Source organism: Zootoca vivipara, chromosome 2 (genome assembly GCF_963506605.1).
Source record: "Zootoca vivipara chromosome 2, rZooViv1.1, whole genome shotgun sequence".
In the NCBI taxonomy this organism is placed as follows: Eukaryota; Metazoa; Chordata; class Lepidosauria; order Squamata; family Lacertidae; genus Zootoca; species Zootoca vivipara.
In genome coordinates, this window is record NC_083277.1 from 11736926 (window position 1) to 11764724 (window position 27799).

General features: G+C 47.8%; 2 protein-coding genes across 10 annotated transcripts; both read right to left on the reverse strand.

Moving 5' to 3' along the window:
* Positions 1–10793, reverse strand: LOC118080968 (zinc finger protein with KRAB and SCAN domains 7-like). 6 transcript variants are annotated; one of them, XM_060270495.1, is made up of 4 exons: positions 10643–10793; positions 7025–7703; positions 5474–5600; positions 1–3994 (listed from the first exon to the last, which is right to left on the reverse strand). In XM_060270495.1, the coding sequence occupies exons 2-4, from the start codon at positions 7637–7639 to the stop codon at positions 2637–2639; spliced, it is 2100 nt and encodes a 699-aa protein (XP_060126478.1). In that variant the 5' UTR covers positions 7640–7703; positions 10643–10793; the 3' UTR covers positions 1–2636. The 6 variants fall into 6 exon arrangements, with proteins under 6 accessions (XP_060126478.1, XP_060126474.1, XP_060126464.1 ...); XM_060270491.1 differs by having other exon boundaries at positions 7025–7707; XM_060270481.1 differs by having other exon boundaries at positions 10637–10793.
* A 373-nt stretch (positions 10794–11166) lies between these two features.
* LOC118080977 (zinc finger protein OZF-like) lies at positions 11167–26520 on the reverse strand. Of its 4 annotated transcripts, none has more exons than XM_035107055.2 (7): positions 26123–26520; positions 23705–23809; positions 21370–21465; positions 19375–19464; positions 17694–17777; positions 16548–16649; positions 11167–15693 (listed from the first exon to the last, which is right to left on the reverse strand). In XM_035107055.2, exons 2-7 carry the CDS (start codon positions 23784–23786, stop codon positions 14336–14338), a joined length of 1812 nt encoding a protein of 603 aa, XP_034962946.2. In that variant the 5' UTR covers positions 23787–23809; positions 26123–26520; the 3' UTR covers positions 11167–14335. The 4 variants fall into 4 exon arrangements, with proteins under 4 accessions (XP_034962946.2, XP_060126665.1, XP_034962948.2 ...); XM_060270682.1 differs by lacking the exon at positions 26123–26520 and adding an exon at positions 23248–23302; XM_035107057.2 differs by lacking the exon at positions 19375–19464.
* Positions 26521–27799: the final 1279 nt, after the last annotated feature.

Below are 27799 nucleotides of genomic sequence, written 5' to 3' on the forward strand. Positions count from 1 at the left end.
TTTGTATTTGCCTCTATCTGATAAACATTGGCACCTGGTGATGAATGTAACTGAAGTTTAAGTTGGTCGAGTTTCCAGTTCAACCCCAAAAAAGCTCACAAACACTTGCTAGTCTGCACAGTTCATTCCGCCTCTACTAAGCTGGTGGGAGAGACAAAGAGCACCAAATACTGGAGGGCCCTGAAATTTCACCCAATGCAACCAACTTAGACAAATCCCAACCTTTGAAGGACTAGAAACTTGGTAAGGCTAAATTCTCTGGATGCCTAGCCTACACCCAGTGTGGCCCAGCATATAACGTTTTAATGCTCACTTGTTTTGTTTAGAACAGGCATGTCCAACAGGTAGATCGTGATCTACCGGTAGATCACTGGACACCTGCGATAGATCACTGGCTTTCCCCAAAGAAGAGGAACAACTGTGGCTCCCCTAAAAAAAGCTCAACATTTTACCTCCTCCCTGAAAAAACTCAACAACTTTCACTCGAACCCCCCCCCCCATGTGCCTTCCTCATTCCTAAGAAAAGCTCAACAACTTTGACTTGAACCCCCCAAAGGGGGTAGATCACTGCCAGTTCTTAACTCTGTGTGTAGATTGCAGTCTCTTGGGAGTTGTGGTTACAGGTAGGTAGCCGTGTTGGTCTGAAGGTATCTGAAGAAGTGTGCATGCACACGAAAGCTCATACCAAAATAAAAACTTAGTTGGTCTTTAAGGTGCTACTGAAGGAATTTTTTTATTTTTCTTGGGAGTTGGTCACCCCTGGTTTAGAAGTGCTGCTTCTCACTGTGTGTATTCCTCAGCAACATTTGGTTAATCTACTGAGTTGCTCCACTGCTCTCTTGATTCCTCCCTTGCCAGAAGCTGGAAGCAGGCTATGAAGAAAGGAGCTTGCCCCCATTCCACTCTCGAGGAGGAAAAAGAAATTTCTAGATTGGCTACGCAAAGCTACTTGGCACTTAATCTGTGCTTTTAGTAGTCAAAGCACTTCTCGGTCAACCTTACGATCCTGCGAGGTAGGTCAGTGTTATCACCCTCTGCACTGAATGTGGCAGCAGAGGGCAGGTCAAGGATGAAGGAATAAATGGCTTGCCTTAGGCTCCTGGGTGAATCTGTGGCAGAGGCGAAGCTTGAATGGGGGACTCTGTTGTGACAGTTGCTGTTTCTCAGACCAAACTACCTCACAGGACTGTTGCAAAGATAAAATGGGAAGGGTGCAGAAGAGAGACATGACTAGCACCCAGAGCTCATCGGAAGAATGATAGGATAACGAAAACGTAATTCAATGAAAATCCTACAGCTGCAATCCTCCGCTGCACTCAAAGGAGGGCTTGTGTGTGGTGAGGCTCTGGCAAGGATGCAGTACAAACCACCTCTCCTTTGCCATGTGCTGTGGCTTGCCCAGGCTAGTCACATCACAAACAATTGATTTCAGCAAGGTCTTTGACAAGGTGCCCCATGATATTCTAGTAAAGAAGCTGGTAAAATGCGGGCTAGACAATGTGAGCTGTTTGGCAGTGGAATTTGCTGCCAAGGAGTGTGGTGGAGTCTCCTCCTTTGGAGGCCTTTAAGTGGAGGCTTGACGGCCATATGTCAGGAATGCTTTGATGGTGTTTCCTGCTTGGCAGGGGGTTGGACTGGATGGCCCTTGTGGTCTCCTCCAGCTCTATGATTCTAATTCTGGGAACTGTAGTTTGTTAAAGGTGTTGCTAGGAGGCCCCCCACAGAGCCACAGTTCTCAGAGTCCCCTGTGAAGAGGGATTGATTATGAAACCGCTCTGGGAATTGTAGCTCTGTGAGGGGTCTCCTGACAACTTTCAATACCCACAGAGAACCACAGCTCCCAGAATTCTTTGGAAGAAGCCATGACAGTTTAAAGCAGTATCAAAGCACCTTAAATGTACGGCCTGAACTGGGCTAGTTCGTAGCAAACCTGGGAAAGAGAGAGACACCCAAGATGCTTGTGGAGAAAAATAAGGAGAGGCCTCGTCTTGGCTGGATGTGTAGGGCCAGGCCGGTTTACTATGCAGAGACATGAAAACCTGCCTTATACCAAGTCAGAACATTTGTCCTTCTAGCTTAGTATTATTGACACTGATGCTCTCCAGGGTTTCAGATCCAATCCCTAGACAGGCCAAGGATTGAACCCGAGACCTTCTGTGCCCAAGGGAGATGCTCTACTACTGAGTTATGGCCCTTTCTAAAGAGCACACCTTGTTTTCCATGCGAAGCGGTTGCAGAATTGCTGCTGCAACCACTATACTACACCACCAACTGAACACCTTGTGTGACGACAGCAGCCACAGTTTGAGCGATGAGTCTTAGGCCAAAGACCTGCAGGAATCCATGTGAAATGCTGATCACACGAAGGAACGATGCCAGAGTATAATACGTTGAAGAGATTAGGAAGGGTAGATGTGGAACTGGGAAGGCTGGGCCTTAAGTTGTGAAGATGTGAACGGCAACAGAAAAAAAGAAAGTGTGAGGGAAAGCCCTGTGGCCCATCAGTGATGCTCTCTCCTAGTCCAAGTAGTTACTCTCAGGTTGGACCTGTCCTAAAAACTGAAGTAATAAGTTCTCACAATCTCTCCTGCATTCATTTCTTCCCCACTGTCTCACCAAGTATATGATTCCATCCTTTATGTGCCTTCTGCCATGCGCAAGGTGGCTTGGACTCTGGCTGAATCCCTTTCCACTGTCAGACCATGTAGATGGTTCCTCTCGTGTTTAAGGAGGGATGCTTTGTGACTAAACCTTCTCCCACAGTCTGTGCACTCAAACGGTTTCTCTCCCGTGTGGCTTCTCTGATGATTAATAAGGTTCGATCTCTGGCTGAAGCTCTTCCCGCATTCCAGACACTCATACGGCTTCTCGCCCGTGTGAGTCCTCTGGTGGCCGATGAGGAATTCCCTGCGGCTGAAGCTTTTCCCACACTCCAGGCACTCGTACGGCTTTTCGCCCGTATGAATTCTTTCGTGGATCCTAAGAACCGAGTTGCAACTGAAGTTTTTCCCACAGCTGGAGCACTTGTAAGGTTTCTCTCCTCTGTGCGTTCTCTCGTGCGACGTCAGGCTCGAGCTGTTACTGAACGATTTCCCGCAGTCTGTGCAGCTGTATGGCTTCTCTCCCGTGTGGATTCTCTGATGGTTAAGAAGGTTCGAGCTTTGGCTGAAATTCTTCCCACAGTCTAAACACTTATACGGTTTCTCCCCAGTGTGAAGCCTCTGGTGACGAACAAGGCTTGACCTAAAGCTGAAGTTTTTCCCGCAGTCCGTACACGTATACGGCTTCTCTCCCTGTTGAGGATCGGCGGGCTGTGGGAATCCCTTTTCACTTTCTGAGGATTTAGGCGGTTTCTCTCCGGTCTGGGCTCCCTCTTGTTTTCTGGAGGATGAGCTGGAAAGAAAGCTTTCCCCACAACTGGAACATATATAAAGACCGTCTCCAGTAAGATCAGAGCCCTGGCTGAAATTGTGTCCGCATTCAGAGCACTTATAGGGTTTCTCTCCTGCAGGGATTCCCTGAGGATCACGAAGATGTGCTTTCCCACCCAAGCTGCTTCCACAATCCATATCCAACTCTTCTCCTGCTTGGACATTCTCCTGCTGAGGGGTCGATGTCCAACACTTCGGACCATCTGTATGCTGGCGTAGCTTTTTCTCAGTTTGTGTGTTCTGGCTGAAGCTTTTTCCACAGCCGAGGCTCACTCTAGTATTCTTGTCCTTGTGCTCTCTCTCCCACAAGGTGTTGTGATTTAAGAGTTTGTTACCATCTTTCTCCCAAATCAGTTTTTCTCCTCCTCCTCCTCCTCCTCTCCGCCCGGGGTAGCTTCCCTCCTTCCTGTCTGCCCTTTGCTGACTTTTGGGCACATTTTCCACTTGAGGAAATGGGGAAAAATCCCATTTGGCTTTGTCCAATGAGCCACCGGAAAGTTCCGCCTGCATTGATGCTCCTGGCTCAAGGGGTTTCTCCTCATTTTCGGCCACTTGCCCTTCGCCTGACAGAAAGATAACACAATATTGACATGAGTGACACCCTGCTGTGGAGACTTCAGCCACATTCACACCCTGTTTAAAGCACTACAATGCTAATTCAAACAGCCATGGCTTCCCCTAAAGAATTCTGGGAGTTGTAGTTCATTAAGGGTGCTGAGAGTTGTTAGGATGCCATCTATTCCCCTCACAGAGCTACAATTCCCAGAGTTCCTTGTGAAGAGGGATAGTCAAGCCACTCTGTAAACTGTAGCTCTGAGAGGGGAATAGGGATTGTCTAGCAACTCTCAGAACCCTTAACAAACCACAGCTCCCAGAATCCACTACTACTTCCTGCCATTGCAGATCGCCCAATCAGCAAGGGTGCTGAGGAAGTACAAGGCCAGACATAGCTGTCACCCCCTTAATCAGTCTCCAAAAACTCCACTGCTAATTCATTCCCCGTTTAATTATTTCTTCTAGTATCTTCTTTTGTTTTCTGCTGAACATCAGGTGCATAATAAATACAGGTGAAACTCGGAAAATTAGAATATCGTCGAAAAGTGCATTTATTCCAGTAACACAACTTAAAAGGTGAAACCAATATATGAGATAGATGCATGACATGCAAAGCAAGATATGTCAAGCCTTTATCTGTTGTAACTGTAATTATTTGTCATTAGGCGGGTCAATTATAAATGGAATGTAATTACGGTAATGAAATGTAATAGCGATGTTTGTTTTTGTTTATTTGTTTATTTTTGTATTATTGTAACTATTTGTTTTATTACTGTGGAATTTCCAAAAGAAAGCATTTGTAAAAATTAAAAGAAAAATGAAAAATAATAAGTTGCATTACTGAAATAAATGCACTTTTCGACGATATTCTAATTTGCCGAGTTTCACCTGTACTACTGTTATTACTACTTTCCTGTTTAACCAGGCATTTGAAGGTGGTTTTTGCCTTTTTTTTACACATTTTTATTGTTTTATTGCCCCATTATCTGTGTATTGCTTTTTGTGCACACCGCTTAGAAATTCCAATAATTAAGCAGCCTTAAATAAATAAATAAATAAATATACTTTACCGGGTACTCCAGTTACAAGCAAAGCCTATGCCACTGGTCGGGAACCTTTGCCCTGCAGGCCTGATCAGGCCCAATAGGTCTCCTCCTTTGACCCATCAGGCAGTTTTTGGCCAAGCTACACCCACCTGCCCTGCACGCATCATCATGCTTGACATCAGCTGTAGGGCGGGGAAAGACACCGGCTGAGCCAATAAGGGGGATTTGCAAACCCCACCAATCAGCTGACTGACATCACCTGCAATTCCCCTCCCATCCACAGTGCTTTGCAGGCGCTGATTGTTGGCCCTTGCAAAACGCTATGCCTTTTTTGCCACCAGGATTCGAATTCAGACCATGCAAGCAAAAATGGGTCACCGGACATCCTTGTGATGTCAGGGGGGTGGACAGGTGAGCAGCATCGGGGCTCTGCAGCATTACCTAGTGGCAGGTGGGGGTCTCCATCACCCACTGGCTCCACTACCATGTAGGGCTGTGCCTTCGTAATCTCCAAAGAGGCGAGTTTGGCTCTGGGGGAAGTGGTTGCCTTCTCAAATGGCTCCGAAATCTGAAACACAGTGCAGGCTATGGTAAGAAGATCTGGAAGACTTAAGACTGTTTGGAAAGAAAAAGGCCTTCTTGGATCAGGGCCCAAATCTGCCAGACCTAGTAGTATTGTGGTCTCCGCAGTAGCCAACAAGGTGGGGTTCGGATCCTCAGCAGCAGCAGGGACAGCCAGCCTGGTGGTCTCTCCTTCATGGGATGTTTATAAGCAGAGGTTGGGTGGCCATCTGTGATGGGTTCCTTAGCTATGATTCCTTCCCTCTGCCCTGATCTGCAGCAGCTGCCTTTTGGCTGGGTGGGAAGATCAAACCAAGCAACAAAAAAATCATTGGGTTGACATGGCTGACTTCTAGGCGAGGGAGGGGAGTGTCGGTGTTTCGAGTTCTGCTTCTTTTAGCTGCTGGTTTGTGGGTGGAAGTGCAGTTCGATCATTAGTGCATTGCCAAAGTTTTCCATTGCCATTAAAGGGAAGGGGGGCCCCTGTATTGTGGGTTATTACACACTGCATGGGTTTTGCATGAATTTTCTTTTCTATGATATAATAAATGGATGCAGATGTATCCCGAGGTAAGCTACTTGGAGACTTTTAAGATAGCAAGCAATTATAATCCTTTTCAATAATAATAAATGAGACACAGGGAGGCCATAAGAACACAGGAAGAGCCTGCTGGATCAGGCCGATGGTCCAGAATCGTGTTCTCACAGTGGCCAACCAGATGCCTGGGAGAAATCAGCAAGCAGGATCCGAACACAGGAGCCCTCTCCCCTCATGTGATTTCCAGCAACTGGCATTCAGAAGCATTGCTTTTAGAAGACATCTGAAGGCAGCCCTGTTTAGGGAAGCTTTTAATGTTTAACAGACTATTGTATTTTGTTGGAAGCTGCCCAGGAACCCAGCCAGAGGGGCGGGTATAAATAATAAATTATTATTATTATTATTATTATTATTATTATTATTATTATTATTAATTGCTGCCTCCAACCATGGAGGCAGAGAATAGCCATAATGGCTAAAGGTAAAGGTAAAGGGACCCCTGACCATTAGGTCCAGTCGTGACCGACTCTGGGGTTGCGGCGCTCATCTCGCATTATTGGCCGAGGGAGCCAGCGTACAGCTTCCAGGTCATGTGGCCAGCATGACAAAGCCGCTTCTGGCAAACCAGAGCAGCACATTACCTTCCCGCTGTAGCAGTTCCTATTTATCTACTTGCATTTTGACGTGCTTTCGAACTGCTAGGTTGGCAGGAGCTGGGACCAAGCAACGGGAGCTCACCCCGTCACAGGGATTCGAACCACCGACCTTCTGATCAGCAAGGTTTATAGAAAACCCAACCTTCAGCAATGCCACTCCATCGCACCAAAGAAGGCAGAGCTGCCGACGTTTTGTCAGAGTCACCTGGGACGGCCAAAGTAACAAAATTTCCTCACCCGGTGCTCCTGCATTTCGACCTCCTCCTTCCAAAGCAAGAAATCCTCTGCTAGGGCCACCGCCTTGGCGCAGGTCTCAGGGCAATCCCCCCTAACCCAGCCCTGCATTTCTAAGGGCAGGATGTCCAGGAACTGCTCCAGAATCACCAGTTCCAAGATCTGCTCCTTTGTACGGGTCTCAGGCTTCAGCCACCGGCGGCACAGCTCCTGGAGCTTCCGCAAAACCTCTCGGGGTCCCTCGTTCTCCTGGTAGCAGAACTGCCTGAATCGCTGGCGTAGCCTCTCCTTTTCCGGAATCCCTCCTTCCACGCTCAGTGGAAAACCCTGACTTCTGGAGACTTTCCCAACGAGACCCAGAAAAGTTCGAGACCCCAACTTTCCTCTTGGCCCACGGTTGCTGTCGGCGATGGCTGAAGAGAACGCCATGTCATCCCAGCCTACGAATCCAGGCACCTGGGATTTGCCTCTTTCTGAGCCAGTTCCCTCCTGGGATTTCTGCCACTCCCAGGGCTGGAGCAAGTCTTCATCTGGCTCCCCTTTAACCTGCTGTGTGCCGACACCAGACAGAAACCTCCCAGCCTGGCCGAGACGAGAGCCTCTTCCTCCTTCCTCCATTTTCTCCCCTGGAACTGGCACAAGCGACGTTCCGGTCCGCCACTTTTATTCCTGGCTGTGCATCCTGTCTTGGAAGAAGCTGAAATGAAAATCTAATAAAAGCACCCGTCCGCCCACAAAATGGATCGAGCCAAGAGTCCATTTGGCCCAGAGTTCTCTTCCCAGCAAAGGCTAGCTATATGACAGTACTTCACTGCTGCGCCCCTCCTTCCCCCATGGAGGTTCCATTCAGCCATTGCTCCTTCTATTCCCAACGTTCAAAGCACAAGTGTCAATCCTTTCGTAGCCAAAAATATATATCGGCAGGCTTGAGGAAACCCCAAGGTGTGCAAATGGTTCAAAATATTCAGGCAGTTCAAACAAAAAATTTTTCCCCCAAGGGTGAGAGGGGAAAAAAAACACTTCCAAAATACTCCACTGAAATCTGAACATGCTCAGAGGTCATGGAATGCTGACTGATCCCCAGGCCATTGTGGCTGTCATTACTCAGTTCTGAATAATGCAAACAATATTTCCATTTTGGAAAGTGCAAAGAATAGAAAAATAACTCTTAGGAGCTGCTGTGCCTTGCTATGGTACGTAATGTGCTTTCAGGAGTACCCTTTTTGGAGCTGTTTTCCTCTTCCGTAGCCAGGCAGGGTGGGGACCCGATCCACCCAGATGCACACTTACTCCCCCCCATGTGGCGTAGTTAGGGGGGCAGGTCTTTTGTTAGGGGGGCAGAACCTCAGCTAGCTATTTATTTATATTTATTTTTGGGGTAGCTACCCCTCCCTGCCCCCCCGGCTATGCCCATGCCTGGGAGTAAGCCCCACTGAGCCCAGCAAAAAATTTACTACTTGAGTAGTAAGTGTGCCAAAAATGGGAGCACAAAGTCTCCTATTTACCTGGGAACGAAGTCCACCGAATTCAATCATACACACTACCTTGTAAATTGGGTTTTCTGATTCTTGAAACAAATAATGTCAGTACTGTACCTGTTTGTGCGTGGAAGGGAGAGGCGCACAAAACAGCTGCGTTTGGCAATACTTGGGACACAACCCAGTGCAAAATCTGCCTCTCTGCCTGACGTGTACAGGTAAAACTATGGAGTATGGGGTGGGGGGAGAGCCAGCCTTGCCCCTTTCCTTTCAAGTAGCCTGAAAGTGAAATAACCAGTCCAGCCAGTTTTGAGTTCCTCCCCCCCCCACTCCTGGTAGGCTGGCACCCTTACTTGCCCCTGCTTGTTCTGCAACCATGTGCAGAAGACTTGCCTGGCTGGAAAATTAGCTAGTCTGGCCTCAGGGCACTGTCAAATTGGGGGCAGTGGGTGGAGATGAAAGGGGGGGTCGTCCTCCTTCAGAGAAGCATAAATATGCTTCTAAACATATTTTTTTACTGTTAATAAATAATATAATAATAAGAATAAGTATACGTGACCTGTCTCTTAAAATGCGATTTTATTTTACACTGTATATTGTTGTGTATTTGGGGCAGGGAGGAACAGTCTGGGTGATATCCCCCCCCCCCCCGTGTCCCTTCCAGCCCTGTATCTGTGGGGGTCGAAGCTATAAAGGGAAAGCTTGCCTAACCAGTTCTTTTTGTTGAAGTAATGGCTTAGGCTGGCTAGCTCAGTTGGTTAGTTATCTAGTTGCTCTAGTTATCTCTCGCTTGGACTACTGCAATGCGCTCTACGTGGGGCTACCTTTGAAGGTGACCCGGGAACTACAACTAACCCAGAATGCGGCAGCTAGACTGGTGACTGGGAGCGGCCACCGAGACCACATAACACCGGTCCTGAAAGACCTACATTGGCTCCCAGTACCGGTACGTTTCCGAGCACAATTCAAAGTGTTGGTGCTGACCTTTAAAGCCCTAAACGGCCTCGGTCCAGTATACCTGAAGGAGCATCTCCACCCCCATCGTTCTGCCCGGACACTGAGGTCCAGCGCCGAGGGCCTTCTGGAGGTTCCCTCGCTACGAGAAGCCAAGTTACAGGGAACCAGGCAGAGGGCCTTCTCGGTAGTGGCACCCACCCTGTGGAATGCCCTCCCACCAGAGGTCAAAGAGAACAACAACTACCAGACCTTTAGAAGGCATCTTAAGGCAGCCCTGTTTAGGGAAGCTTTTAATGTTTGATGGATTTCTGTATTTTAATATTTTGTTGGAAGCCGCCCAGAGTGGCTGGGGAACCCGACCAGATGGATGGGGTATAAATAATAAATTATTGTTATTATTATTAGAGCAGCAATAAGGTCTTTGCCTGGTGCAGAAAAGGCTTCAGAGAAGAAGCCAGCCAAGCCGCTCTGGGGGAGGCCGTTTCGCAATCAGATTCCCTATTTAGTATGTTTTTATTCTGCCTTCCCTCTAAAGAGTTCAGATCCTACCCTCAAAACAACCCTGCAAGGTAGGTCAGGCTGAGTGACTGCAACTGGCCCCATGGGGCCCTGTGAGCTTCATGGCTAAGAGCAGGGATTTAAAAACTGGCTGGTTCTCCCTGGTGGGTGGCGGGAGGAAAAATCCACCACTCAGCATAACCACAAAACCACCATAAGTCAATTCTCTCACCTCATCCATAGACACATACCCATAAGGAAATCCCACTGAGATCAATGGGAAATCCCACTGAGATCAATGGGAAATATCCGTGCGCAGCTCAGTCAGTAGAGCAAGAGACTCTTAATATCAGGCTCGTGGGTTCGAGACCCATGTTGGGCAAAAGATTCCTGCATTGCAGGGTTGGACTAGATGACCCTTGGGGTCCCTTCCGACTCTACAACTCCATGATCCTTCGCCCCAAACCGATCCCCTCGCCTTCCCTCTCTCTGCCCATCCGTGCGCCTCGCTCCGCTACACGGTCCGCGGATGGGAAAGGAGGACTGGGGAGAATTATTTGGAGACCGTCCCCAGCCCTGGTCGTTGGCCGATACAGCTCCATCCGTCCACGGCCACGGATTTCCTGCTTGGCGGCTCCCTCTCCCTCCTGCTGCTGGAGCTGGGGGTCCCACCTTCACTCACCTTTACCTGGCCAGATTCCCCGACCTTGTGCGCCCCCCGCGCATTGCAGGTCCAGCGTGCGGGCGCCTCCAGGTCGCTCCCCGCACAGTCAGGAGAGAGATCTCTCTGTTCTCTCTCTGTCTCTCTCGGAGGGTAGGTGGGTGGGGTTGAAAGCTGGCCAGAGAGTTCGTAGGCTCCTAGAGAGACCGAGTTGAAGAAGGCGAGGCCAACTCCTCCTTCCTCCTCTTCCTCCTCCTCCTCCATCACCGTGGGAAAGCGCCAATTATATTTCCCACCCTTTCGGATAACTGCGCCGGGCGCTTTCCCTATCCTTTTTGCATCGCCTGAGTGAGCGTTTCTTTCCAGCTTCAGGTTATATAAAGGGCATTACACACCCACCCACCCACCCACCCCGAAGATCAAAACCTCTGTTAAAAGATACAGCAGCAGGTTTTTTTTTTGTTTTTGTTTAGCCACTTGGCAACCCTGTTCACACGCTCAGTTCCCTGGGGTGGGGGTGGGGAGATGCTCAAAAGGTTAAACAAGCAGAGCTGAAATTCCTAGAGAGAGAAAGCAGGAAACGTGTGATTGGGTAGCTGCGATAATAAAGAGAGGGAAAGGAAAGGAACGAAGCGGGAGGCTTTTTCCAGTCCCTCCCCCTTTAGGGAGAAATGCCTTTTCGGTGCAATTGTGGACTGCAGATCCTGGCCCCCAGAAGGGGCTGGACATAGGTGGGTGAGTGGTAGCAGAAGAGGGGATATATCTGAAGGGTCTGGGGTGGTAGAAGAAAAAACATCCACCCCATGGCTGGTGCAAGAAGAGGGAGTCGGTGGGGTTACAAACAGAGCCACTCCAGAGAGCAGGGAAATGCCTCCTCCGCTGAAAATCAGGAACTGACTGAGCAACACCCAAAACCTTTGCATTGCAGATAAGAGTATTAGCTAGCAGGACCAGTGGCCAAGGATGATGGGAACTGCAGTCCAAAAAAACAGCTGGCGACCCAAGTTTGGGAAACCCTGGTCTATCCTGACCGGCAGTGGCTTTCCACGGTTTGAGACAGGGGCACAGACCCAGCCCTGCCTTAAGATCATAGAATTGCAGAGTTGGAAGGGACACTAAGGGTCATCTAGTTTCCCCAGCCACTATGGGCGGCTCCCAACAGAATATTAAAAACACAATAAAACATCAGACATTAAAAACTTCTCTAAACAGGGCTGCCGTCAGATGTCTTCTAAAAGTCAGGTGGTTGTTTATTTCCTTGACATCTGGTGGGAGGGCATTCCACAGAGTGGGTGCCACTACCGAGAAGGCCCTGTGCCTGGTTCCACTTCTCGCAGTGAGGGAACCGCCAGAAGGCCCTCGGCGCTGGACCTCAGTGTCCGGGCTGAATGATGGGGGTGGAGACGCTTCTTCAAGTATACTTGGCCAAGGCCATTTAGGGCTTTAAAGATCAGCACCAATACTTTGAATTGTGCCCAGAAATGTACTGGGAGCCAATGTAGGTCTTTTCCAGGACCAGTGTTACATGGTCTCTGCGGCCACTCCCAGTCACCAATCCTGCTGCCACATTCTGGATTAGTTGTAGTTTCTGGGACTGCATACTAAATCTCATTGAACTCAATAGGGCATACATCTGATTAGATGTGTACAGGACTGCACTCTGTGTGTTTTCTTTTCATCATGCTTGGGGGGGGGGGGCGCAGCTGTGTTAGTCTGGATTCAGTTCAAGTAAAATAAAAAATCCCAAATGTCCAGCCAACAGATTTATTATTGTGACATTCATTTTCATGGTCCGGGAGCCATTTTTGTCGGACGCAGGGATACTTGACCCCAGCACCTGGTATTCAGATAAAATGCCTCTGCACGAGGAGGTTCTGTTTGGCTCTTCGCACACCTCTGAGAGTGTCTCTTACCCTCTTAAAACAAAGGCCTCTCTAGTCTGGCATTCTCCGTTTTCCCTAAAGGTTTGCTAGATGCTTCGGAGCACAATAACACTCTCCCACCCATGTTCCACGGAAATTGGTACCCAAGTTCTGCTACTGTGGGTAATACAGGTGAAACTGTATTAGAATATCCTCGAAAAGTGCATTTATTTCAGTAACGCAACTTAAAAGGTGAAACCAATATATGAGATAGATGCATGACATGCAAAGCAAGATATGCCAAGCCTTTATTTGTTGTAATTATTTGTCGTTAGGTGGGTCAATTATAAATGGAATGTAATAAATGAAATGTAATAGTGATGTTTATTTTTGTTTATTTCTGTATTATTGTAACTACAGTGGTACCTCTACTTACGAATTTAATGCATTCCGAACGCACATTTGTAAGTCGAAAAATTTGTAAGTCGAATCCCATAGGAATGCATTGGGAGAAAAAATACGTAAGTCGAAGCAACCCTATCTAAAAATTTGTAAGTAGAAAAAATCCTATCTAAACCGCATCCAAGATGGCAGACGGAGCTCCATTCGTAAGTAGAAACATTCGTAAGTAGAATTATTCGCAAGTAGAGGTAGCACTGTATTTGTTTTATTACTGTGGAATTTCCAAAAGAAAGCATTTGTAAAAATAAAAATAAAAATAAAAAACAATAAGTTGCATTACTGAAATAAATGCACTTTTCGACGATATTCTAATTTTTTTGAGTTTTACCTGTATATAGCCATCGTGATGAGTAGATACTGATAGCATTGACCTCAGTGAATTTGTCTAACCCACCGTAATCTGCCCAAGTTGGAAGCAATCACTGCATCATGGGGCAGTGAGTTTCACAGCTTAAGCATGCACTTTGCGAAGAAGCCTCGTATTTTGCTGGTCCGAGATCTCCTGCCCTCCAGCTTCATTGGGCGGCCCGACGATTTAATATTATAAGAGCAAGAAAAACACCTCCCTATCCACTTTCTCCACACTGTATAAACTTACAGACCTCTACCATGTCTTCCCACCCTGTCTTACTTGCCTTTCCTATAATCTAAAAAAGCCAAATGTTGTGACCTTTCTAGGCAGTCCTTTGATCGTTGTGACTGTCCTTGCCCCCCTTTTTTTTCCAAATGAAGATGCCAGGGATTAAACTTCTGCCAGCAAGCTAAGTGCTATATCACTGCGCTACAATCTTCTTTCATGACGGGTCATTCTGTTTTTGCTGAGGGGGAGGGGAGAGGATTGTGTATTCTTTTCTCTCCCAAATCGATAATGAGGGAAGAATGAAGGAAAAATCCTCAGTTCACAGAAAGCCTGGGGTGCCCCTCACATTCTGAGCCTACACACACACACACACACACACACACACACACAGTGTGATACCCTGGGTTACAGATGCTTCAGGTTACAGACACTTCAGGTTACAGACTCCGCTAACCCAGAAATAGGACCTTGGGTTAAGAACTTTACTTCAGGATGAGAACAGAAATAGCGGGCGGGGGCAGCAGGAGGCCCCATTTGCTAAAGTGGTGTCTCAGGTTAAGAACAGTTTCAGGTTAAGAACGGACCTCCAGAACGAATTAAGTTCTTAATCCGAGGTGCCACTGTGTGTATATATATATATATATATATATATATATATATATATATATATATATGAGAGAGAAAAACACACACACATCCTCCTTGCCTGAAAGTTGACTGAGGTGACACACAAACTTTAAAAGCACATCACACACAAATCACTTCACAACCTCGTTAGGATCTGTACTCCGAAACAGACGCCCGCAGTGTCCGAGCTCAGCTTTTGTACGGCTTCCCTGCCGTGTGGGTTCTCTCGTGAGCAGTAAGGGTAGAACTCTGATTGAAGCTTTTCGTGCAGTGCAAGCACTTGTAGGGCTTCTCCCCGGTGTGGATCCTCTGGTGCCTGATCAGGTGTGCTTTGTGGCTGAAGCTCCTGCCGCAGACCAGGCAGGTGTAGGGCTTCTCTCCCGTGTGGCTTCTCTTGTGCCTGTTAAGGTTCGACTTCCCACTGAAGCTCTTCCCGCAGGCTGTGCAGGTGTACTGCTTGACCCCCGAGTGGCTCCTCTGGTGGCCAATGAGGTCCGTCCTGTGCTTGAAGCTCTCGCTGCAGTTGGGGCACTTGTAGGGCTTTTCCCCTGTGTGGATCTTCTCGTGGCGGAGGAGGTGGGCCTTGTGGCAGAAGCCTTTCCCGCACACCGAGCAGAGGTATGACTTCTCCCCGGTGTGGCTCCTCTCGTGCCGGGTGAGGTTGGACCTCCCGCTGAACCCTTTCCCGCAAATGGCGCACGCGTACGGCTTGTCGCCCGTGTGGGTCCTCTCGTGGATGACGTAGTCTGAGCGGTGGTTGAAGCCCTTCCCGCAAGCCGGGCACTCGTACGGCTTCTCGCCCGTGTGGCTCCTCTCGTGCGCGGCGAGCTTGGCACTCTGGCCAAAGCTCTTCTCGCAGTGTGAGCATTTGTAGGGCTTCTCGGTGTGGGTCCTCTCGTGGGAGATCAGCGTGGAGCTCTGGCTGAAGCTTTTCAGGCACTGCGAGCATTTGTAGGGCTTCTCCCCCGTGTGGATCCTCTCGTGGCGGATCATGTGCGCTTTGTGGCTGAAGCCCCTGCCACACGCCGAGCAGGTGTACGGCTTCTCTCCCGTGTGGCTCCTCTGGTGCCGGTTGAGGTTGGACCTCCCGCTGAAGCTCTTTCCGCAGAACGAGCAAATGTGGGGCTTCTCTCCTGTGTGGGTTCTCCAGTGAGCGATAAGGTAAGACCTCACGTTGAAGCCCTTCCCGCAGAGCGAGCACTTGTGGGGCTTCTCTCCCGTGTGGGTTCTCTCGTGAGCGAGGAGGTACGAGCGCCCGTTGAAGGTTTTCCCGCAATGCGAGCACGTGTACGGTTTCTCTCCCGCGTGGCCTCGCTCCTGGGCGAGGAAGTATTTTCTCCAGACGAAGACCTTCCCGTAGTTGGAGCATTTGTAGGGCTTCTTGCAAACTCTCTTCCCTGCCTGGCTTCCCTGCTGCCTTTCTGCTCTGTACTGATTGGCTCTCCGGAAAACGCTCCCTCTGGCCATCGTCAACGATGCCCTCGTGGGCTCCATGTGCTTCACACTCCCAGGCAGAAAATCCTCCTCTTCTTTGGCATAGCCATTGCCTGTCGGAAGCAACAGGGAAGTCATGACACCGCACATTAATTCCCGAGCAAATGATCGTTCTGCTTAATGTATTGAGGGACTGGCAAGATGCTGACAAGTGTGCGCCAGGGGAAGCAGGGCTGGAGTCTGACTCAGGAGCAGGGGCCAGTGATTTGTGGGGAACTATTCCGGTCAGGAGGCAAGAGTCAGAGGCAGGGGAAGCTTCAGAGCTGGAGCATGGAGTCCAGGATGGGTTGGAAGAAGAGGAAGAGGCAGGTCAGGAGGAAAGTGAGGGGGCAGGTGCTTCCCCACCTTCTCCTGCACCTCTGCCTCCCAGAACCAAGAGGGGGCTGAACAGGGATGAGCAGAGGACATTTCCATGCAGGCACAGTCTCCAGGTGCATGCATACAGCCCAGCTGAAGACATTTTCGTTTTAAGAAGGGTTTCCCTGGGGGATGACTCAGTTAGCTATGGAACAATACCATACCCAATTAAAACTACAGTGGTTCCTCTACTTATGAATAACTCTATTTACGAATGTTTCCACTTACGAACGGAGCTCCGCCCGCAATCTTGGATGCGGTTTAGGTAGGATTTTTTCTACTTACGAATTTTTAGATAGGGTAGACTTACGAATTTTTTTTTCTCCCAATGCATTCCTATGGGATTCGACTTACAATTTTTTCTGACTTACTGTTCGGAATGCATTAAATTCGTAAGTAGAGGTACCACTGTATTTTGTTGTTTTTAGGATTTGTGAGGATGGCTTTATAGTTTTTATGGTTTTTGTGTGTTCGTGTTTTGGTCTTGTACACCATTTTCATGGCTTTGAAGCGCTCCAAGAATTTGTTACATCATCACTGAATCCCTCACCTGGCTGGACTCCTGAGACAGCCGCACTTCTCTGAGATGTCTGGAGACTGGAGAGCCAGGGCTCCTCTTCTGGTTCCACCTTTACGATCACACCAGTAAATCCTGGAGGAGCAGAAGATGATCAAGTGTTGAAATTCTGGCTCAAGGACTGCCAGAGTGTGTTTGTTTGTGTGTGGGGCTGCATACGTTGCTGGAATCCAACTCCCATCAGCCTCAGCCAGCATGGCCAACAGTCAGGAATGATGGGAGTTGTAGTCTAACTGCATCTGGAGGGCACCCTCTGGACTATCCCAGTCATAACTTGATATGGTCAGAGGTACCGGCACTGACTCAGGCAATAGTGCAATTGACAGCCTTATTAATCAATAGCCGGATTTGCCTGATCCCCTTTTAAAAGCCAGTTCAGTTGGCAGCCACCACATCTTAAGGGCTGTGAACGTCATAATTTGTGCTCTGTGAAGAAGGGCCTCCTCCTTTTGTCCATCCTGAGTCTCTGCTTCTTAGTATAGGAGTATAGCATCTAGATCTAGGGAAGTAATAGTACCACTGTATTCTCCTCTGGTCAGACCTCACCTGGAGTATTGTGTCCAGTTCTGGGCACCACAGTTCAAGAAGGATACTGACAAGCTGGAACGTGTCCAGAGGAGGGCAACCAAAATGGTCAAAGGCCAGGAAATGATGCCTTATGAGGAACGGCTTAGGGAGCTGGGTATGTTTAGCCTGGAGAAGAGAAGCTTAAGGGGTGATATGATAGCCATGTTCAAATATATAAAAGGATGTCATATATAGGAGGGAGAAAGGTTGTTTTCTGCTGCTCCAGAGAAGCGAACACATAGCAATGGGTTCAAACTTCAAGAAAGAAGATTCCACCTAAACATTAGGAATAACTTCCTGACAGTAAGAGCTGTTCAACAGTGGAAATTGCTGCCAAGAAGTGTGGTGGCGTCTCCTTCTTTGGAGGTCTTTAAGCAGAGGCTTGACAGCCATCTGTCAAGAATGCTTTGATGGTGTTTCCTGCCTGGCAGGGGGTTGGACTGGATGGCCCTTGTGGTCTCTTCCAACTCTATGATTCTATGATTCTATTGCAAGAGGAGATGTGGGGGTCATCTCACAGCCAGACTCTTCCCTCTATTGGGAAGGCCTCACCTTCCTCACAGCCTTGATGATCTGAATCCCAGGGCTCCTCCTCCTCCTCTTCTTCTTCCACCTTCACAGTCACCGCAGGAAGCCCTGCGGGAGGAAAGAGATCTAAGAGGATCTCCGGAAAGACACATATTTCGGACAACCTCGTCTTAATCATATTCTTTCTTTCAAGGATTTAATCCTGCACTTCAGCCGAAAATAGGACCTTGGGTTTGTGTTCCATAAGACATGGCACAAAAGGAAATGGGACTGGGAGGGAGGAGGGAAAAACGCAATCTTGGGCAACAATTATTATAAGGCACATACCACCACCCTGCCCAGGTGGTTCTGCTGTTGCTGGCAGCCTCTGTTTCCCTCTAAGACATAGCCTTGAATTTAGACTCTCTCTTCCTTCACAGGGCAGCCGGTTCTGACAGCCTCTATTAAACAGTTCAAAACTGCAATCCCTCAAGGACCACCTCTCCCCATACTCTGCATTCATCCTCTGAGGCCCTTCTGTGTGTGCCTCCTCCACAAGAGGTCCGGGGATGGCAACATGAGAATGGGCCTTTTCCAAAGTAGCTCCCCATTTGTGGAATGCTCTCCCCAGGGAGGCTCGCCTGGCGCCTTTATCACATGTCTTTAGGCACCAGGCCAAAATGTTGCTCTTTAGCCAGGCCTTTGGCTGATTAATATTCTACAGCCTTTAAATGTGTTTGTGGGAGTGGGGAGGGGCTTATGGTTTTAACTCAGGCACCCCCAAACTTCAGCCCTCCAGATGTTTTGGGCTACAATTCCCATCATCCCCGACCACTGGTCCTGTTAGCTAGGGATCATGGGAGTTGTAGGCCAAAACATCTGGAGGGCCGCAGTTTGGGGATGCCTGTTTTAACTTTTGGGCTTTGTGCTTCTATCCAGTATTTGTATCTTTTGAACTGCTCTGAAATCTTCGGACGAAGAGCAGTACAGTACAGTATATAAATTTAATTTATTGACTGAATAATAGCCTCTGTGAGGGGAGAAGAGGTGCCCAGCTCAGCAGACAAGCTTATTTTGGAATCACAGACACAATGGGGTTGCAGACACAAAGAACGCTATGGGGCATTCTCCTGGGTTCCAGAACATTCCAAGACTACAGAATCATTGGCGGGTGTGTGTCTCTGTGTGTCCATTTCTGCCCCTGTGCTGTCCTCCTCTCTAAGGACCAAAGCTACACATCAAGGCTTTCAAACGCCAAAGCCAACCTTTATTAAGGCTTTCTTCCCACAACATTCAAATCTTGGGTGTTTCAAGGTTGGGAGAAATGTGCGAAGCCTGGGGATGACTGATAGAAGAGAAGTGTGCCACAGATTCGGAGTAAGTCACTGGGAGAGGGAGGGGGGAGGCAACAGGGCAAGCGCAACGGCAGAGCAAATCCGGTGTTTCTATGGGTCCACATGGCACCGACCTCCCTGCCACCTCGCCCTGCGACACACTTGCTGAGGTGCTGGTGTTGTGGGTCCAGCCCAGGCATCCCCAAACGGCGGCCCTCCAGATGTTTTGGCCTACAACTCCCATGATCCCTAGCTAGCAGGACCAATGGTCGGGGAAGATGGGAATTGTAGTCCAAAACATCTGGAGGGCTGAAGTTTGGGGATGCCTGATCCAGCCCACTTGGAGAGCAGCTTCTGGTCACCTGTGCATCTTAGTGAAATCCACCCCTCACCTGAGCAGGAAGCCTCAGCAGCCTTGTTTTCCTCCATGCCTCCACTCTCAGGTTTGTCTTCTTCCATCTTTACCATTACTTCAGGGAATCCTGATCAATACAGGGAAGGCAACAGTGAGTGCCAGCTAGTTTTCTGTGGGGGAAAAAAATTCCCCTCACCTCCCTCAATACATAACAGCTTTCAAATGAGGTGGCTTCTCCATTACCTCACCAGCCTCATTTAGGACCCTCGTGCCTACGGGACCGCTTCTCCCGGTATGCCCCGCAAAGGACATTAAGGTCCACAAATAATAACATACTGGAGATCCTGAGTCACAAGGTGGTTAGGCTGGCCTTGACCAGGACCAGGGCCTTCTCAGTACTGGCCCCGACCTGGTGGAACGCTCTGTCTCAGGAGACTAGGGTCCTGCGGGATTTGTCATCTTTTCGTAGGGCCTGCAAGACAGAGCTGTTCCGCTTGGCCTTTGGACTGACGCAGTCTGACCCCGGGGTTACCCTCCCCTAAGGTTTTATCTTATAATGGTTTTATCTTACTTGTAGATTTTTAATTTTAAAATTGAATTTTAACATTGTATTAATCTGCATTTTAATTGAATTGTTTCTTTTATACTTGAGTTGATATTTTTGCTGTTAGCCGCCCTGAGCCCAATCTTGACTGGGAAGGGCGGGGTATAATAATAATAATAATAATAATAATAATAATAATAATTATTATTATTATTATTTTCTTCCATTCTTCTTCTTCTTCTTCTTCTTTTGGTACAAAACCCAAGCCTTCTTCCCTCCTCACTAAAATCCAGGAATCCCACTCAGGCTTGAAAACTGAAATTCCTGCTAAAGTGCAGAAGACAAAATCAGCTGGAATGTAGGGAATAATGTGAAATGCACCAGAGGGGTGTTCATTTGAACCCCTACATGTACCTCCAAAGTGTGTGAAGGGTCTTGTGGGAAGCGCCACAACCTGCTGGCTGTGCATCTGGAGTCGTTGCTGGGTGGGGTGGGGGCTCGATCCACAAGAGCTTATGCCACAATTAATCCTTCCACGTTCCAGGAGCCACAAAACGCTTTGTCGGTTTTTTGCTGCCAGAGATGAATTTGGCCACCCCACTGGAATGCTGGGAAACCAGGAAGACGCCTGCCCACAGGTGGCAAAATTAGGGTTGCCATACATCTGGAATTTCCCAGACATAGCTGGAATACAGCAGTTGGAAGCAGAAATCACTGAAATGTCTGGGAAAATCCGAACATATGACAACCCATGTCGAAAGTCTGGATTTTGCCAAATTTCATTTTTGAGATTTTGCACGACAACCTTGGCCGCAAAGAATAATAAAAAACAACCTCAACCACTCCCCCCCCCAAAAGAATCCTTCCATTAGCACCTTCGAGACCAACTAAGTTTGTCATCTGAAGAAATGTGCATGCACACAAAAGCTCATACCAATGACATACTGGAAGGAATTTTTAAATTTTGTTTCAACTACGGCAGACCAACACGGCTACCTACCTGTAACTAGAACTTTCCCCCAAATAAGTCCAAAATTTCACTTTTTGAAATACAGTGGTACCTCAGTTTTCGAACGTAATCCGTTCTGGAAGACCGTTCGAGTTCCGAAACATTCGAAAACCAAAAACTCAAAAGCTGACAGCTAGGCCTCAGGATCTTACACTCAGCAGAAGCCGTGTGGCATGTTCGACTTCCGAGGTGTGTTCGAAAACTGGAGCATTTACTTCCAGGTTTACAGCGTTCGAAAACCGAAATGTTCGTCAACGGCAGGCATCCCCAAACTGCGGCCCTCCAGATGTTTTGGCCTACAACTCCCATGATCCCTAGCTAACAGGACCAGTGGTCGGGGAAGATGGGAATTGTAGTCCAAAACATCTGGAGGGCCAAAGTTTGGGGATGCCTGGTCAATGGAGACGTTCGGAAACCAAGGTACCACAGTATGGCAACCCTAGCTAAATGGGTCCCAGTTTCTCGATTAGATCTTTCACCTGACTGGGCAGTTGGTGAAGTCTTGTTTTCCTCAGAAGTCTGATGATTCCGGGCCCAGGGCTCCTCTTCTTCCTTTATCCTCACATCAGGGAACTCTGGTCAAGAGAAAAAATGTCAGAAGATGAGGCACAGAAGGATGGTTCAGTCATGAGTGGCAAGCAGTGAATGTCTGCTGGTTTCTCTGCCTCCTCCCATTCTGAGCTGCTAATAATAATAATAATAATAATAATAATAATAATAATAATAATTTATTTATACCCCGTCCATCTGGCTGGGTTTCCCCAGCCACTCTGGGCGGCTTCCAACAAAAAAATAAAATACAGTAATCTATTAAACATTAAAAGCCTCCCTAAACCAGGGCTGCCTTCAGATGTCTTCTAAAAATCTGGTAGCTGTTTTTCTCTTTGACATTAAGATCTGTAGTGAGAGGAAGGTCTCCTGGTGGTCCACACACCTAATGACACTTGTGTCACCAAGCCCTCTGAGGCGCACCTCACCACAACATTGGTGTCGTTTCATGAGCAGGTGAATATGAATCTCTGTTCTCAGGATTTTGGGGTGGGTGGGTGAGATGAGGCACCTGAATTTCTGTCGCTGCTGTTGGTTTCATTGCAAGCAGATTCTGTATTTTTTTCCTGTTGTTTAGTCGTTTAGTAGTGTCCGACTCTTCGTGACCCCATGGACCGGAGCACGCCAGGCACTCCTGTCTTCCACTGCCTGCCGCAGTTTGGTCAGACTCATGTTGGTGGCTTCGAGAACACTGTCCAACCATCTCATCCTCTGTCGTCCCCTTCTCCTTGTGCCCTCAAGTTTTTCCAACATCAGGGTCTTTTCCAGGGAGTCTTCTCTTCTCATGAGGTGGCCAAAGTATTGGAGCCTCAGCTTCACGATCTGTCCTTCCAGTGAGCGCTCAGGGCTGATTTCCTTCAGAATGGAGTTTTTTTTCTACACAGTTTCAATCTTATGGTTTTAAAATGTTTGCTTTGGGCGGTATAACATTCCTTGCCCTGGGACTTTAGGGCGAAAGGCAGATGATTGATAATTTTTAAGGGAAGGATGAATGAATGATCATGATGAAGAGTCTTAATGAGTTGGCTTTCTTTCTCCACGACTACAAGAAGAAAACAAATTATCGTAGCAGTGGGTGGGGGAAGACCCTCAGAATCAGAAAGAGTGAGGCTCACTGTATAGCTTCATTCCTAGTGTGAACTAATAAAAAAGGACCCAAAACACATTCATATTCAAACTGAATACCACATTAGAATGGCCATCGGTCATAGATACTTTAGTTGAGATTCCTGTACCGCAGGGGGTTGGACTAGATGACCCTCGGTGTCCCTTCCAACAACTCTACAATTCTATGATACAAAACAGGTCAGGAATAAACACAGTTGTCATAAAGCTTCATGCACTGAGCCTCAATTGCTGAGGTCCTGAATATCTGTAGGGCTGGAATAGTTATTTGCAGGAATCTAACTGGCCTAATAGGGATGTGGGTAGCGCTGTGGGCTAAACCACAGAGCCTAGGGCTTGCCGATCAGAAGGCTGGCGGTTTGAATCCCTGCGACGGTGTGAGCTCCCGTTGCTCGGTCCCAGCTCCTGCCAACCTAGCAGTTCGAAAGCACGTCAAAGTGCAAATAGATAAATAGGTACCGCTACAGCAGGAAGGTAAACGGCGTTTCCATGTGCTGCTCTGGTTCGCCAGAAGCAGCTTTGTAATGCTGGCCACATGACCTGCAAGCTGTACGCCGGCTCCCTCGGCCAATAACGTGAGATGAGTGCCGCAACCCCAGAGTCGGTCACAACTGGACCTACCTTTATTTTATGGGTATGTCTTAAAATATGAGAAACAGGGTAATGGTCAGGGGTCCCTTTACCTTTAACTGGCCTAATATGATCTCGGCTGACACTCAGCATGAACCACCGTGAGACCTGCGGGTATAGAACAGTGTATAAATTCAATAAATAAATAAAAAAATCCAATCCTGAATGCTTTGTGTGTGTAGGGTATGTGTATCACATATGAGATGGGACTGGCAACTGTTCATCTGATAGGAAGATTTTGTGACCAAGCAGGATTGAACTCCCTAGGCACTCATGGGTGCACAGGGAGTTCAATCCTGCTTCCTGCAGGGATAGGATTTGAGAGCAGCCCAACTATCCACATCTCTGCGAGCCCCATAGAACATCAGGTATGGGGCAGATGGGCACAATTTAGGGGGGGAACAACCTTGTAGTCTAATGGGGAGGCCTGATGTTTCAAATTTGGTCTGGGGGCCAAAGTTCCCTAGGTAACCTGTTTCAGCCAAATCCATCTCACACCTAGCCAGTCACCTGGGAAGATCTTGCTTTCCTCAGAGCCCTGGGGACCGGCTCCCGGGAGGTCTTCCTCGTCTTCTTTTTCTTCCTCCTTCATTTTCAGTGTCACCTTAAGACACCCTGAGACAAAGAGAAAGACATAAGGAAAAGTGTAAGGATGGAGAAGACCGTGGCCGGGGAGTTGGGGGGGGGTGTTGACTAGTTTTTGCTCAAATACCAGAGGCTCAACCCCTCTGGTATCTGACGGTAGGGTTGGGAGAGAATTCTCCCTGCCTGAAACTATGGTAAGCTGCTGCCAGTCAGTGTAGACAATATTGAGCTAGATGGTCTGACTTCGTACTTCCTATGTTCCTAAGAAGAATAGAAAACGACAGACACATAAAGGCAGAAAATGTTGGATGGCTTCTATAGAGGACTGCCAGCTCCCTTCCTGATGCTGATCCAGATCTTTTTAGCAGCGGCCAGAAACCGAGCAGGCGGCAAGGTGGAAAAACACAAGGCCCACTTTTTCTCCCTGCCCCTCAGGTTCTGCATCTCAAACCCTCAAGGTTCTATAGCTAATAATTCTGTCCCTGAGACATCAATAATAAAAGCATACTGATTAGAAAGGGAGGCTGGTCCATTAGCACAAAGGGGGCACTGCCAGCTCTGCCTTCTCAGGGGCTATGGCGCCACCTAGTGTTGGTCTCCATGCCTTTCACCTTATCAGATGGATAAGGTAAAAGTAAAGGGACCCGTGACCATTAGGTCAAGTCGTGACTGACTCTGGGGTTAGGGCGCTCATCTCGCGTTATTGCCCGAGGGAGCTGGCATACAGCTTCCAGGTCATGTGGCAAACATGACAAAGCCGCTTCTGGCAAACTAGAGCAGCACAGGGAAATGTTGTTTACCTTCCCGCTGGAGTGGTACCTATTTATCTACTTGCACTTTGACGTGCTTTCGAACTGCTACGGCAGGTTGGCAGGAGCTGGAACCGAGCAACAGGAGCTCACCCCGTCGCGGGGATTCGAACCGCCGACCTTCTGATCGGCAAGCCCTAGGCTCAGTGGTTTAACCCACAGCGCCACCCACGTCCCTTGGATACCAGGTGCCAATAGACCTCCACTGAGCTCAACAGCTTTTGATCAAACAGCCACAGGATTACTCTGGTGAAATGATTTTAAACAGAAGCATTGAAACAAATCCCTGAACAACTGTTCTATTTGTCTATAATGACACGTTCTCTGTGCACCTGAGTGGGCAGCTGAGGAAGTCTTGGTGTTCTCCACTCCTATAATTTGCTGTACTGATTCTTGTTCCGTCCTATCAGGAACTTCTGATTAGGAGAAAGAGGGGGGTGGGGGTGGGGACAGTGCTGAGGAGAGAGATTTCGACCTCTGCAAGCTGCAGGAAGGAATACAGCTGGGCTGGTTTCTATACAAGAACGGAAGAACATAAAAGAGCCTGCTGGATCACACCAACAGTCCAGCATTCTGCAGCTATGGCATGCCAATTGTGGAACGACATTCCCAAATATTATCAGACTTTTCACATGCTGCTGTTTTTAATTATTACTACCAGTCTATTTACTAAAGCCCTGTACGTGGCCCTGAGTTGTTTTTAAAACATTTAGTGCTGGGTGTTTCCCAGTTTGTTTGGTTTTTTTTAGTTGAAATTTGTAATCTAATTTCAATATACTGTATGTTGCATTTTAATTTGACTAGCTGCCTTTTACGCTAACATGATTTTTTCCCCTTTGTATGTTTATGTTGTGAACCGATTATGTTGAGATCTATCAGCAAAGGGCAGCATAAAAATTCAATTAAAAAAATAAATGAAATAAAAGATAGGGGGGAATGTTTAAATTAATAGGTAGTGAGAGCTTGAAAGGGGTTTTTTCTCCCCACCCAGAAGAGAGATCAAAGATTGCAGACGTGCGCCAAAGAAAAGAACAGAAATGATAGGAAATGAGATGAGGTGGAGAAGATTTCAATGGGTGGGAATGACTGCAATCCTCAACACAAGTCGTATTGAAGAGGACATAAATAATGCCCTATTATTTACTTATCCCTACTCGCTGGCAAATCCACACCGTGATGAACTCCCACCTGGAAACCAATGTCCCCACTGTGGAAGGACGTGTGGATCCAGAATTGGCCTCCACAGTCACATACGGACCCATTGTTAAAATCGTGTTTATCTTACTCGGCTACAAGTGATCGCCAAAGAACAAGAAGAAGATTTACTTAACCACGTCTCTAACCTTGCTCTCCTGCAAGGACATTGCCTCCTCACCCCCAATTCCTCCTCTTAACAACCCTGCAAGGTAGGCTTCATGTCTGAGTGGGGCTGTGAACCCAGGTCTCCTCGCTCCTAATTCAGCCCTCTAACCACGACACAACACCGTTTGACAATTGTGTGGCAGCTTTTGCTTAGGGGAGGCGTTGCACTTACAGTTAGAGTCGCTTCCCTGGCTGAAAGGATCCCCTGGCCGGGCTCTCTGCTCTCCCTTCTCTTCCCGGCTTGAAAGGCACCCTCACCAGGAATCCTTCAAGAAGCGGGGATCCTCGGGGACTTCTCAACCGATCCCTCTCTCTTCTTTTTCTCTCGGGATTGTGCTACGACGTCTCCTCGATCACCATCACAGTTGTCTGTGCGCGCCCGTGCGCGCTTAAAAGCGAATCGGTCTTTTTCAATTTTATTTCTACTGTATTTTATTTCCCTTTCTCCTCCTCCACCAGAACGCTAAATGGGGAGAGCTGGCGGCTTTGCTCTTTGTTTTCCGCTTCCCACCATGTGATCGAAGCAAAGCCAAGAGGAGAGGGGGGGCACACAGAAACCCTCTTGCAAGGCAACCCTGCAAAAAGAAAAAAACCCACTTGGCTACCTGAGCTCATGGATGGAGCGAGGGTGGATGCACTTGGCAATTGATTCCTTGGGGCTGCTTGAATTCATTGCCTCCGGCGCGCGCGCAGTTATTTTTTGTTTGTTAAAGCCCACCCCCAATCACATAAAAAAATTCCTTCCAGTAGCACCTTAGAGACCAACTAAGTTTGTCATTCGTGTGCATGCACACTTCTTCAGATACACATGAAAGCTCATACCAATGACAAATTTAGTTGGTCTTTAAGGTGCTACTGGAAGGATTTTTTTTATTTTTTATTTTGTTTCGACTGCGTCAGACCAACACGGCTACCTACCACCTGTAACCCCAATCATATATGCAGGTTTACTCTGAAGTAGGTAGAACGGGAGTGGTGGACTCTCCTTCCTTAGAGGCTTTTAAGCAGAGGTTGGCTGGCCATAGGTCATGGATGCTTTAGTTGAGATTCCTGTGTTGCAGGGGGTTGGACTAGAGGACCCTTGGGGTCCCTTCCGACACTACAATTCTATGATTCTCTGATTCCAACTCCATGATTCTAAACCCTTAACTCTGGAGCTGACGGTTTGCTCCCAGGCAAATGCACCGGGCTGGGTTTCACGGCTGCATGAGCCCCGAATCTTTTGCGCGCTTACTCGAGAGTAAACCATTGAACTCAGCTAGTCTTTGTAGTAAAAGCACGCAGGATTGAGTTGTTGGTATTTTTCTCCGCGGCCCTTCATGCTCCCTTTCTTGGCTCTTGCGCAAAGGTGACTTAGAACCACCTGCTCTCATTCCTTCAGCCTAACTTTGGCAAATATATGTAGAATATATGCATTTGTAAACTAAGATGATAGATACCGTAGATAGATAGACAGATAGGAAGATAGATAGATACTTTATTGCCATTGTACATAGTACAACAAAATTGAATGCCATCCCATAAACAACTAAGCAAAAACACGATTACAGCCACACACACACATACATACACACCCATCACAACTCCCCAGGATCATATTATTTAGTTACAGCATTTAAGATGGTTATACATAGCTCTTGGATAGAAACTGTTCTTTAATCTATTTGTTCTTGATTTAATTGTTCTGTATCTCTTGCCCGAAGGCAACGGTGCAAAAAGACTATATCCAGGATGAGATGAATCTTGTAAAATATTATTTGCTTTTCTAAGGCAACGGATATGCAGAGGATGCTGGTGACTGGGCTGCTGTCTGTTCAAATTATATTTTAATTGCTGATTTTAGATATAC

Excerpts from the sequence above, each read along its gene's own strand:
- LOC118080968 (XM_060270495.1), bottom strand. The coding sequence starts at position 7,639 with ATGGAGGAAGGAGGAAGAGGCTCTCGTCTCGGCCAGGCTGGGAGGTTT. Across the intron at positions 5,601-7,024 it reads TCGAAATGCAGGAGCACCGG|ATTTCGGAGCCATTTGAGAA; the intron begins GTGAGGAAATTT and ends ACTGTGTTTCAG. Across the intron at positions 3,995-5,473 it reads AGACCCCCACCTGCCACTAG|GCGAAGGGCAAGTGGCCGAA; the intron begins GTAATGCTGCAG and ends TCTTTCTGTCAG.
- LOC118080977 (XM_035107053.2), bottom strand. The coding sequence starts at position 20,563 with ATGTCTGGGAAATTCCAGATGTATGGCAACCCTAATTTTGCCACCTGT. Across the intron at positions 17,778-19,374 it reads TGCTGAGGCTTCCTGCTCAG|GGCTTCCTGCGGTGACTGTG; the intron begins GTGAGGGGTGGA and ends TTCCTCCCGCAG. Across the intron at positions 15,694-16,547 it reads TGTCTCAGGAGTCCAGCCAG|GCAATGGCTATGCCAAAGAA; the intron begins GTGAGGGATTCA and ends TGCTTCCGACAG.